At 38.2% G+C, this 11,835-nt stretch overlaps 2 protein-coding genes across 10 annotated transcripts in view; both read right to left on the bottom strand.

Moving 5' to 3' along the window:
- Nucleotides 1–208: 208 nt before the first annotated feature.
- LOC102612100 (uncharacterized) lies at nt 209–2,050 on the bottom strand. The gene has a single exon (XM_052431558.1). The coding sequence runs from the start codon at nt 1,506–1,508 to the stop codon at nt 477–479; it is 1,032 nt and encodes a 343-aa protein (XP_052287518.1). The 5' UTR covers nt 1,509–2,050; the 3' UTR covers nt 209–476.
- Nucleotides 2,051–2,986: 936 nt separating this feature from the next.
- Nucleotides 2,987–11,835, bottom strand: part of LOC102612702 (midasin) — a 34,913-nt gene continuing 26,064 nt past the window's right edge. For 6 of the 9 annotated variants that reach the window (XM_006465899.3, XM_006465900.3, XM_015532098.3 and 3 more), the window contains 22 exons: nt 11,615–11,690; nt 11,425–11,537; nt 10,922–11,001; nt 10,688–10,801; nt 10,420–10,488; nt 10,180–10,327; nt 9,842–10,008; nt 9,659–9,756; nt 9,309–9,541; nt 8,978–9,220; nt 8,538–8,759; nt 8,292–8,450; nt 7,989–8,210; nt 7,469–7,780; nt 7,229–7,375; nt 6,589–6,795; nt 4,514–6,250; nt 4,136–4,417; nt 3,719–3,898; nt 3,530–3,628; nt 3,301–3,426; nt 2,987–3,216 (listed from right to left, as the gene is read on the bottom strand). In XM_006465899.3, the coding sequence (XP_006465962.2) occupies nt 3,184–3,216; nt 3,301–3,426; nt 3,530–3,628; nt 3,719–3,898; nt 4,136–4,417; nt 4,514–6,250; nt 6,589–6,795; nt 7,229–7,375; nt 7,469–7,780; nt 7,989–8,210; nt 8,292–8,450; nt 8,538–8,759; nt 8,978–9,220; nt 9,309–9,541; nt 9,659–9,756; nt 9,842–10,008; nt 10,180–10,327; nt 10,420–10,488; nt 10,688–10,801; nt 10,922–11,001; nt 11,425–11,537; nt 11,615–11,690 (5,067 nt within the window). In that variant the 3' untranslated portion in view covers nt 2,987–3,183. The remainder of the gene's footprint in view (nt 3,217–3,300; nt 3,427–3,529; nt 3,629–3,718; nt 3,899–4,135; nt 4,418–4,513; nt 6,251–6,588; nt 6,796–7,228; nt 7,376–7,468; nt 7,781–7,988; nt 8,211–8,291; nt 8,451–8,537; nt 8,760–8,977; nt 9,221–9,308; nt 9,542–9,658; nt 9,757–9,841; nt 10,009–10,179; nt 10,328–10,419; nt 10,489–10,687; nt 10,802–10,921; nt 11,002–11,424; nt 11,538–11,614; nt 11,691–11,835) is intronic. The other 3 variants (XM_006465901.3, XM_025094910.2, XM_025094907.2) reach the window with 2 other exon arrangements.

The raw sequence follows: 11,835 nt of genomic DNA, 5'->3' as shown, positions 1-11,835 counted from the left end.
GCCATCGAAACAGATAATGCTTGATTGCTTTTCCATTTGCTGTAGAAGACTTCAATAAGGACTATTCTTTACTTTGGAATCCTGTGGGATCCATTGTTAATTAATGGAATCTCAAAAGCTCAACTTCTGGTGGATGGATGCTGATAAAGATGATCGTTTTGCTCTCAAAACTTGATATATTAAGAAATAGTAGGAGTTTTTGACACAATTTTAAGAAATAATAAAAGGAAACAAATAAAGTTGAAGAAGAGGAAAATATTTACATTTACATTTACAAGGAAAAACACCTGCCATCATTCACCTTGATTATAACCGATAGGCAGGCTATGAAAGAAAGAGTAGGAGGCTAAAGAATAGACAAGATGCGAGAAAATTTCACAGGATTAATAAAGATTGATGATTTGATCTGCAAACAAGTGTAGTCATGCCACCATATCATCAACCTAGGATTGCAGCCTACTCTAATTCTTCTTCATTCATGTCAAAACCTCTGGATTCTTGGTGGAGGTTCGTTTCAGAAACTCGTACGTGGTAATCATAGTTGTTGCAGATATAGACATGGATGCCCACCTTGGACCCAACCCTCTGTAACAAGCCATCCAACCACCTTCTTTAACCAAGCTCCTCACTGTCTGCCCAACAGTTGGTCCCCGCTTTCCATTCTCATCCCCCTCCAAAACCTGCAACCTCGTTTTAATCGTATCAAGTGGCATCGTAATCAAAGCCGATAAACCACCAGCCATGGCTGCACTCACTCCCTGAAACGCCATCACAGTTTTTGAATCCGGCCTAATCATCATCATATCACCCTCACGGTCACCATATTTCCTGCGCAAGAAACACCCAACTCCACCCCAAACAAGCCTTTGAGCAACGGAATAAGACGCCCACCAAACTGCATTTGATGGTGCATGTGTCAAGATTGAAATCCCGAAACCCCTATACAATCCTCTAACCCCATCATTTCTAACAATCTTCCTAAACATATCAACCCCATTTACGTATCTAGCATCGGCCCCATTAGCCACCATAAGCCTCTGAGTCACAACATCAACTGGGGTCCAGACAAGCTGAGCAGCCATGGCAGCACTCAATCCACCAACAGCACTAGCGACCGCCGCCGCCGCCCCCGCAGTAAACCCTAAGTCACTAACAGCAAAGCTGCCAACTTTACTCTTTGTCACCTCAAGCGCCGCCATGTAAACCGCCCTAGCAGGGATTGTGCCCATCAGTGAAGTCCCAAATCCCCTGTACAAAGCCCTGAAACCCTCGTGTCTCGCCACCGAAACAGCTGTTTTCACACATGAAATCTTGCAGTGGCCCACCTGCAGTCTTGTCTTTATCACGACTACTGGATATAGCATTGCTGACACGCCTGAAAATAGAGCTGCCCCATGCAAGAAAAACTTCCATTTGTCTAACATTTGCCACTCTATATCGGCCGGTATATCGAGTTCCTGACCCGATACCGAAACCGATTCTTCCTCTTCCACCGCTCTCATGTTCATCTTTCAAAATCAAAATTTTTCGAGCTTCTCAAATCACCCATTAAAAAAAAAAGATAACAATATTTACAGTATCCAGTATTTATAATACATGATTCATCTATTTTTTTTTTTTTCCTTTTGGCATATGCTTTGGATGAAGACATATGGGATCTTAGCACTTCATAATATCCTCCGGCGATCGGAAAACTCGCCGGAAAGTTGGGATCTCACCGTAGAAGAAAGGCATTAATTTAGTAATTTACAATACAAGAAAGAAAGTAAAATATGCAGGGGATGGAGGCAGAGAGAGGGACTAATAGGTGGAGTTTTAGGTTCAGTTGGCTCTGTGAGGATTGTACAAACGTCGGCCGTTGATTTGCGGGGGTGGATGGATGACTTTTGACGGGTAGGATGTGGTTTTGTTGGTGAGGTGGTACAGGGGATTTGAGTTTTTTGTCGGATGAAAGAAGACTGGTGAATGTAGGATGACGTGTAAACCCTATCCACATGATTCGGGCAGGAGCTGGAGTGGGGTTCGGCTACGGGATGGCACATAACTAGACCCCATGATTGCCAGAGACCATATAAGACTCCACACGCGACAATGATAATCTGATTAATTCACATCCCAAATATTGTTCGCATTAGTCTTTCGAGTGTGCAGTTGCTGTCCGCTGTCCGCTGTTCATTAAATCATCTTATGACGTCATAAATGAAAACTCTAATAATAAGACAAAAATTACCGTTTCACCAGGCTCCATCAAAATACAACACATTCATGAGTTTTTTTTTTTATCGTATCTTTGAAACTTTTATTTACTTAAATTATGATGGGTAGATCACACTCTTTATAATTTAAATTCGGATCCCCCTATCTTATAACTAATATAAAATACACCTCTCACATAAACAGTAAATAAATCCCATATATATACTGTTCATATAAGAATAATATACCTTACATTAATTGTCAGATAATATTTGACTTTAAATTCATTGAACCTGCAAATTAGAAAAATTATATATGCACGCATATACATTTATTATGCAGCCTACTATTAACAAAGATGTGACACATCCCAGCGCTGCATAGAAGGTTTAACTCTTTATGAAAAACTCTTAAATATTTGTTTTATTGGTCCAATCATTTTGGTATTGAGTAAAAGACTAGAGCGTTATTGAGAGAGCTCGAATTTTGAAGTGAAACTTCACGAAAAATGAATGGATCATTTTGGATCGATGTTTTCAGGCTGCCCGCAAAATCCCTCATGCTGGCTTCATCCAAAGACACCCCCTACTTGAGGATCAGTGGTGAGCAGCTGTGCTTCGTAAGCACAGCAGCCTAAAACACCCTGTATATTTTTAAGAGTTTGTAATTATAGATTTTGTATCATAACAACTACAAAGTTACAATTTATGACACGATTATTAAATAAGTATAATACGTATCAACCATGAAAATTATAGTCACAAACATCGCACAACATTCTTTCCCGTAATGAAGTGTAAATCTGTATCTATATTTTTCATGCCATGACTACGTATGTACAAAAATGTATTGCACTTCCAGATTTTAAACCTGATGCTACATTACAATCTCTCCCTCCCCACATCCTCTATCAAAACTGGGAAGGATAATCAAATTATATACCTCCCGTAAAACCAAAAAAAGGGGAAAAAAAAAAAAAGAGAATTTTTATTCCCTGGTGTACTGCATAAGCTCAAACCACTGCAAATACGAATGATAGACAAGTTTTAGTATGTGATGACAACAGCCAGCAAGATCTAAAGGTTTACAAGAGAATAAGGTTACCTGTCTCAATAAATCAGCGAGCGTCCTAGGAAGTGCTTCAATGTTCCTCAACACAATGTAATATGGGAAAGGGAAAGAATCTAGATACTTTGAGACCTTGATCTCTTTACCCTCAAATGATAATTCCTGGAGGCCAGACAGATGTTACAAAAAAGTGAGACTTATGATGTTTTTAATTACTACTAAATTTTTTTTAACATGAACTATATTTAATATTATAAATAAGTACCTTGAGGTCAACAATTGATTCTTCTGGGCTATCCACGAGCAAAAACGCCACCATTCGCTTCTTACTTAAGAGATCCCTAACCCAGCGCTTCAAGTTCTCCTGCATAAATTTAATCAAATATGTCAAGAAACATTATTATTTATGCAAGACACTGAAAAGATACTCCTTGTCTGAGGAATGAAAAAATACCTTCTCGTGGAATCGGCCATCACCGATTATTAAAACAAGCTGCTGTAGCGGGTTTTGTCCTGAGGGCAACCGTGCTTTCGCAACTGCAGTATCCAGCATGTTGTTCAAGAACATCAACAGATCCAAAACTGGTTCGTCGGCAATGGTATTCTCTTGCTCGAATGTCAAACCAGACATCATCTGCACCAAAACAATTTTCAGGAATTCAGCAAGAAATTTTAACTATCACCAGTTAAACAAAAATGGATAGGTAAAATAAAAGAACATAAGAGGGCACATGTTTTGGGGGGGGGGGGGGGGGGGGGTATAATCCATAAAACCTTGACTGCAAAGCACAGTGTGTCAAAAGTTGAGGCAAAGACATCATCAATTTTGTGTATTCCAAACGATTAAAACATGTAATGTCAGAAGACTAACCTTAATGCCAGCTACTCCAGTGAAAGGCTCATCGAAATCATGCAGTGACCTGATGTTGCCTTTCTTTCCAAAGCTCACAACAGACAAGTTTCCCATTTCCAGTTGAGACATGGCTCGGCAGACAGTCACCAAAGCTTCGATTGCAACACCCCCACAACCGCTCTCAGACATACTACGGGAATCATCCACAGCAATAACAACTTGGTAATCACGTTTGTTGGGCCTGGTTCGCCTTAGCCATATTTTATCCTTCCGGTAATGACTTGCTATGTAGGGAATTACCTGATAATTTACAAGCATATGACAGAATCAATAAACAAAACGTCCAACACGCTGAACTATGCCCTATTACATAGTATGAAATATACCATATTTTACCTTTTTCATGTTAATCCTTTTCCCAGTCTTATAGTCCCCTTGGAGCTTGCTAGCTAGAGTGGGTTCCATAACAAGACGCAACTGTTCAGCTAACTCCTGAGACAATCTTGCTGTCTGAAATTCATATCTTCTCCAAAGAGCATTAGCATTATTTTTCAGATCATCAGAAACCTCAGCAAGTTCTAGAGCCTTCCCTGGTTCATTCTCACTCACAGAAAGTTTGCTGAGCTGATTTAACTCTTCACTCAAGTAAGACTTCTTGATGGAGACAAGACTCTCAGACAGACTTCCTGGATCACCATCGTTATCTCTATGAGTTTCAGGGGATTCCTGCACAGGTAACTCCTCTAAATCTGATATTGGTGTCTGCTCCATCTTATTTTTGATGATTGCGGCACGATGCTCAATAGGTTGAGCTTCTGAATTTTGCTTCTCAATCTCCATCTCAGTGACATCATTTTTATGTTCTGCAAGATTATCTGCATTAGGTTTACTCGTATCTCCACCCTTGTCAATCTGCTCAGATGTAGCAGGACCTAGCGCCTGAGCTGTTCCCTTATCAAATTCAGAAACATACCCATACTCATCTGCATTCTCATCCTCAACCTCTCCTTGCATCTCAGTGTTGTCTGCCTGAAGATCAACAGACACATTGACTCTTTCTTTCCACTCTTCAAGCGCATCTCCAATATTCCTATAAGGATTTGCATTAGTTTTCTGAACAGGAGAAGCTTTCTGATGAGGCACTTGAGATTTGGGTATATCATCAGTGGGTTTCCCACTAGCTGATGAGCCAGAAACCCTGATATCCATTTGCGATGTATTGTTGGAAGGTAAGCTCATCAGAGGAGTAATTTCATTATGAATGTCATTGCCATCAAACCAGTCAGCTTCCGGTGCTACACTTTTAGAAGCCCCACAACCTACGTTTGGTTGAGGTGCAGATTCAGCATTAGGCACATGACCATCTGTGGATTCAGACATTCCTGCTTTGAATACATCTTTCCTCGGAGTTGTCAAATTCATTTCTGTGTTCTCTTCTGCATCCCCATTTGCATCATCCTTTTCAGAGGTTCCACCTGCTTGTTCACCGTCAGCTTCTTCCATAATTTCATCAGCAGAATTTTTATCCATTTCTTCATGGTTTCCATTTTCAGCAGATTCATCAGGCTCTTCTGGACCCAGTTCTTCCTTGGTATCTGTGCCGTCTATTTCATCCATGTTGGTATCTTCTTCCAAATTCTCATTTGATTCATCGAGTTTCAGTCCAGTTGGATCCGTAAATGCTTCTTCCTTGTCCATACTCAAATCTTCCGTATTTTCTGCATCACCAAGCTCTTCCAGATCCCCAGTCTCATCTTTTTGTCCATCAGTTACATCAGAATCAAGCTCTCCCTGTTCATCAGCCATTGAGACAAAATCTTCCTTGGCTCTGAGCTCCCTAGAACTCTCATCTTTGTCTCTGACAGAAGGCCCAGATTCATATTTCTCCTTTGCTGAGCTATGATTTTCTTCTTCTTCCTTATCCCAAAGCTTTTCATTAACAACTTCGCTATTAGCCCCAGTTTCACCCATCGCAGACTCCAGTTGCTCATCCTCACCATTTTCATCATTATCCTCACCATCAGAGTCTTCGCCAACACTATATGTATCAGCTGCAAAATCCTGCTCCATCTCAATGCCCTTATCATCTTTACTTGGCACTTTATCGGAAGCGTCTTGCTCTTCACCTGCCTGCTGTAGCATTCATAAAGGAAGTTTATAACCCATCTTTTAAATAGCATAATGGAGTCCAAAAGTTGTAACAAAATTCAGGTTCACAAATTATTCGACATAATTACAAAATGATGTAGAATATTTTTAAACATTATTTAAATTTATATAAAAATTAAAGAATCTACATGATTTTGGAGTGCCACCCAGACTTAGAATCTCAAGAATTTCACAAAATAAATGATTTTGGATAAGATGATATCACCAAAATTAATTACCATCAAATATCACTTCTTCCTAATCCTATACAGTATAGGTACTGAGTAGAAGATTATAAAATTTAAATGCACCAATAAACAAACCTTTTCAGAAGTCCCTAGCAGTTGATCTTCATCATCTATTTGATCACTAACATCTTTCACTCCTGCACCCTCTCCCATACCAGTTCCATTCCCATCTTGAGATAAATCATGACTAGCGTCATCTTCTTGATCTTTAGCAGAAATGCCAAATCCTTTTGAAAATAATGAAGCTAAAATACTTGCAAGGGCATGAGTCATCACAGACGTCTGCAGGCAAACATACAAAAAGTTCAAAATAGAAAGTCAATTCATGAATTTGAACAAAGGGAAGAATATAGAATGTGCAAAACTGATGATAGACAATGTCGAAGAAACAAGAGGTCTAGAGATTGCGTCCCCCTTGCAACAATCTTGAAGGGAATTATTAAGTTTTTGTTTGTGTGGGGTGGTTTGTGCAGACACCTTTGGAGAAAAAAAGAGAGAGAGAGAGAATAGAGAATATTATGGTTTCAAAAGTATCCACAACAAGCAATCATTTAATTATGAGCTCAAGATTATTTGTAACTTGTGCTCTTCCTGATAGTTGTCAACTCTTTTAAGATCCCAGCTGGTAATAAGTGATCAGTGACTTCTGCTTCCATCGCAGTAAAGAGATAAAAAGAAAAAAGCAAACAGAAGAATTCAGATGGAACTATCTTACAGTTTTGTGCATGGCTAGGAAATCCTGCAAGAAGCCATCACTGAAGTTCAATACTAGGTCCAATAGCTTACAAAGATGCTTAAGATGTGCTTCAATATTGGAAGAGAGACGGGGAGTTCCTTGGCCATGATGGTTCACCAATTTCTCCTGCAGAAATACACGATGTCAACAAGAAAATCATGAATTATGTTTCATGAAAAACTCTGGATGGAGGAGGAATATGGTAGTGCTGTATCATACCGCACAAGAAATTGCTTCCAAGGTTTGATAGTTTAGATGGTCAAAGTTCAAAATTGCTATGGTTGATTTATAAATATACTCCCATGATGTGACCCTCCTCAATGACTCTTCCGAAAGAACATGATCACTGCTTAATGACCCTAGCTTTTGCAACATATCCATAATATTTTCATATATCCTTGTTATAGCTCCACCAAACTGTGCCTCAAGATCAGAAGAATTCCCATTGCAATATTTGGCCTCTTCACATGAATATGTTGAGTAGCTTCTGGTTTCTAGTGCAGAATTGAACTGTTCAGCCATCCGTTTACCCTGCAAATATTTTAGGAAGTTAACTTCAGAAATATGCTGCTAGACGCTAGGTTGAATGGGCAACTAAGTTGATTAAAGTCCTATTGACTTATGCATTTGGCACATACGTAAAAAATTAGTTTCGGCTTAAACTATTATAGTGAATTATACTAATAGTAAAATCATAGGACTAGCAAATTGGCATTAATTTATCAAGAATCAAAGGTACCTTCTTCAATAAATCATCAAAGCGACTCAGGAGAGTCTCTATGACTGAGCTTCTACCAAAATCTTCTTTACGGAGAGCAGATAGATGCTCCCCAAACTCATTAATAACCTGAAAGTTCTGAAATACCAAAGACTCGATTTGTCCTGAAATAACATGATGGAAGGAACCCATCATAACAGTTATAGCTGCACCAGGGCCAAGAAGATAGTTATCCAACGATTCCTGTAATAGAGTATCCATCAAAATAAGCACAGGCTAGCATGATATTTTAAGGAAAACAGAATTAAGAATGTAGATATGCACCTTAGATTTTTGGATAACAGGAATAAACTTCTTGCTGAAAGAAAGAACGCTATGTGCTCCAACTCTGACACTTTGACAGTCACTTAAATGAGTACTTTCAACAGTTCTCAACAATAGTGATTCCTCAACCAACATAACATACAAACTATCAAATAGTTCCTGCAAAAATTTATAAAACAGTTGATATTATTAAGTCTCGTTCTTTCGAAAGTAAACTAGGCACCACAAAGTAGAGCAAGAGCTAACCTTCTGTTGCCAAATGCACTTAATGGTTTCGTGTTGATTATGAGCAAAAGAACACTCATTATCAGTTTTCTCTTCAAAATTGGTGGAATTTGGATACAAACTACCAAAAGTGGAAACACATTTATGTAGCTGCTTTAAATGCTTAGCAAAACCATAGGCAGCCTCCCGTTGCATCTGTTGTATCACTAGGAGATGGTTGAGAAAAGAGACTGACCTAGTAGTCTGCATGAAACAAAAATTATTAAGTTAACTCGGAAAAGAGATTCAACAATTTCGTGATTCAGAATGATGGGCTATGAACTCGATGGAGGCAAAAGAAGTTGCTTGCAAATAACCAGACCCATAGAAACTGAATTGCAGAGATTAGAAAAGAAGATAAATAGATATGTTCATATTTCAATCATCCAAAGTGAAACTGCTGCACCCCCAAGGTGATCTACCTGCTCAGATGAAAAATCGTGATGGTGTTTCAGGCAAATTTGTTGCAGTAGCTGCATTGATGCCAAGCTTTTGAAGTAGAATTCATTTACTGCTTTCCACTCAGTATCTAATGTTCCATCAGGCAAACACTGAATTTCACTAACAGCAGAAACATTAGCAGCTGACAGTCTATTAGGTGCCAGAAGCAAATGCTGTGCATCATAAGATGGCTGAAGGAACAACCAGTTGGAGTCGCCCAATATCTATCAGGAAAAAAAAAATGGTATGTCAAAATGATTATAGTTACAGAGCTAAGCAGCTTTAAGAGAGAAGCCAAGGAATTTCTGTTACCTTCATAATTTCATACTTGTGCTTATGCAAGCCACTGCTTTCTAACAGCTTTAGAAGTTCAGAAAATGCCCTCTTCTTCCCGACAGTTCTGTTTAGATCCTTCCAGAGATAACTAGAATCCATTGCAGATCTACATATATTTTCAAGTGTTTTCCATAACCCCTTCCACTGTTCAGCATATAATTGGTTCCCAGAATGGGATTCCAGCCATTGTGCAGCATTATCTGCAATCCCTATAAAATTTGCAAGTACTTAAAAATTTTGAATCTGAGGAAATAGGAAAAAGGCTAAATAAAAAGAATAATAAGGTGCACTTTATAGAAAATGAGAAAAATAACAAAGGGAAAAACCTTTAGCATGAAGAAAGCATAACTCAGGTTCAATTTGAAGTTGCAATTTTCGTAGAGTGTCGCTAATTTTTATTCTCCAATTGCCATACCATGTACACCTGTACCATAAATGTTAACTATAAGTTCAGAAAACACATGGAATTCTTAGATAGAGAAAAAATGTGTAATTAGAAATTATTTGACCTTTCTTCATCATTAAACTGGGGTAGATCTAAGACAGCACTTAACAAACCCTCACTCATGTCCGAGATTTCGGTGGGGGCCTTTTGACCTTGTATTGAGAGAACATTCAGTCCTTTTTGTGCTGTTTCTTGGTTAAGGATAAGCATTGCAGGCTGTTGCAGCAGCTCCTGTTCAAAAAATAAATAATTGACAGCCATACTACTACCATCTCCCAACTTTACAGTAGGGAAACGAAACAAAACAAAAAAAAAAAAGGGAAGAAATTCTATGTTGTTGTTGGCTTCCTTGACTTGCACCTTATCATAACCATTTGAAGGCAATAGCAAAATTCCACTTACTGTGTATTTCTGCACCAACTTCCTGAGTTTCTGCCGGATCCTTTTCAAATTTTCAATGGGCATAAAATGCTCCCACCGACATAGCTTCAATAGCTCTTTCACTTCTTTCTCAATATTCTTCCTATTGTTTCCTATATGCTCCAGTATTCTGAATATATAAAATAGTTTATAGTATGTAAACTTCCCAACAAAGATAAAAGGTACATGAAGATTCAGATTACAAGTCCTCAGTAGACTTACAGTGGCAAGAATTGCACGTAGAATCCAAAAATGTTGTATAACATCTTCAGATTTTCCTCCTGCCAGAGACTGAATGATTCATAATGAATTAGAAGATTTAAAAATATAAAATGTTAAATCAAATATAACTCAAATAAAAATCTAACAATTGCAGCTCTCATGTTAATGCAAATACTATATGAAGGGTAACAGAACTTCCAGTAGTAGTAGTAGAAGAAGAAGAAGAAGAAGAATAAGCAAGCTGAGTCAAGCAGCTAAAATATCTTACCTTGAATAAGCTTCTAGGGATCTGCCAATCACAAATTGACCGAGAAAAGCAAAAATAAGTAGGAGACGCTTTCTAAATTCACCAATGCTGGATGTTTGAATGAACTCCTCCAAACTGCAAAATCCATATCCGTTTGTATTAGAAAGAAAGATACCAAATTTGATAGATTCACAGCACTCTCTATTAATCACTTCAAACTTAAATTCAGCCACAAGGTAGTTTCTTATCGCTTGCCTATGGAGGGTAGACTGATCATATCCAGCAACCTCGTCAGAATGCGTATGTGCAAGAACTGAAAATAGTGGAAACCAGAGCTGCAAAGAATAATATGAATTGAAAAAACTGCTACTAGATTGAAGAAGATAGATAGATAGATAATTGGATATAAGTAAAGGCACCACCAAAAGAGGAGCCACTCTTCCTATGAAAGGTCTTGTTTTCCGGATCATTATCACATTGTACTAGTGGTACACCTTGATATGCCAAAAAGGCAAGGCATTTATCTTTTGGAGTTTTGCATCTTTCAGATTTTAATATTTGTTTATTTATAGAAAGAAAATCCAACTGAACATGTAAAGATACCAGTTGCTGTCAGCAGATATTAGTTTCCTTCAATTTATATAATCCAAAGTTACATCAACTTCCAACAGTTTTTTTACTCTTTATAGATTGTCAAATGTTTTCTCTCAACCAACATTATTTAGACAAGAATCATTCAAAAGCCAAATTGCTATTACCTTTCCAGCATTTTTCTCATATTGGTCCTGCACCTCATCAAGCAATACAGGCCAAGATTCAAACTCCATCCTTTGCCATGAAGACACCAGGACGATAATGGGTTCCAGCAGATCTAAAGCCAGAACAGAGTTAACAGATATGAAAGTCAATAGCTAAACAAAAGAAGATATCTTGTGGAAGTTTACGCACCGGAAAGAGGAAATTTCATGCCATTTTCTTGTAACATTTGAACATGGCGAAGTAGAATTTGCAGCCCTGATAGCGGCTTCACAAAGGCAAAACAGAAAATTCAGCTTTCCAAAAAAGGAGATAATAAACTTTTATAAATAGTGAAAGACAAGTCGGTCACTATCTCTGTCACATCATTTTTACATCAACAAGTGAAACATTTCACCATGACTGACACTTAT

This window comes from Citrus sinensis, chromosome 7 (assembly GCF_022201045.2).
Source record: "Citrus sinensis cultivar Valencia sweet orange chromosome 7, DVS_A1.0, whole genome shotgun sequence".
Taxonomy (NCBI): domain Eukaryota; kingdom Viridiplantae; phylum Streptophyta; class Magnoliopsida; order Sapindales; family Rutaceae; genus Citrus; species Citrus sinensis.
Note: the sequence above shows the minus strand (reverse complement) of the source record. Positions and strands in the feature narration are given on the sequence as shown.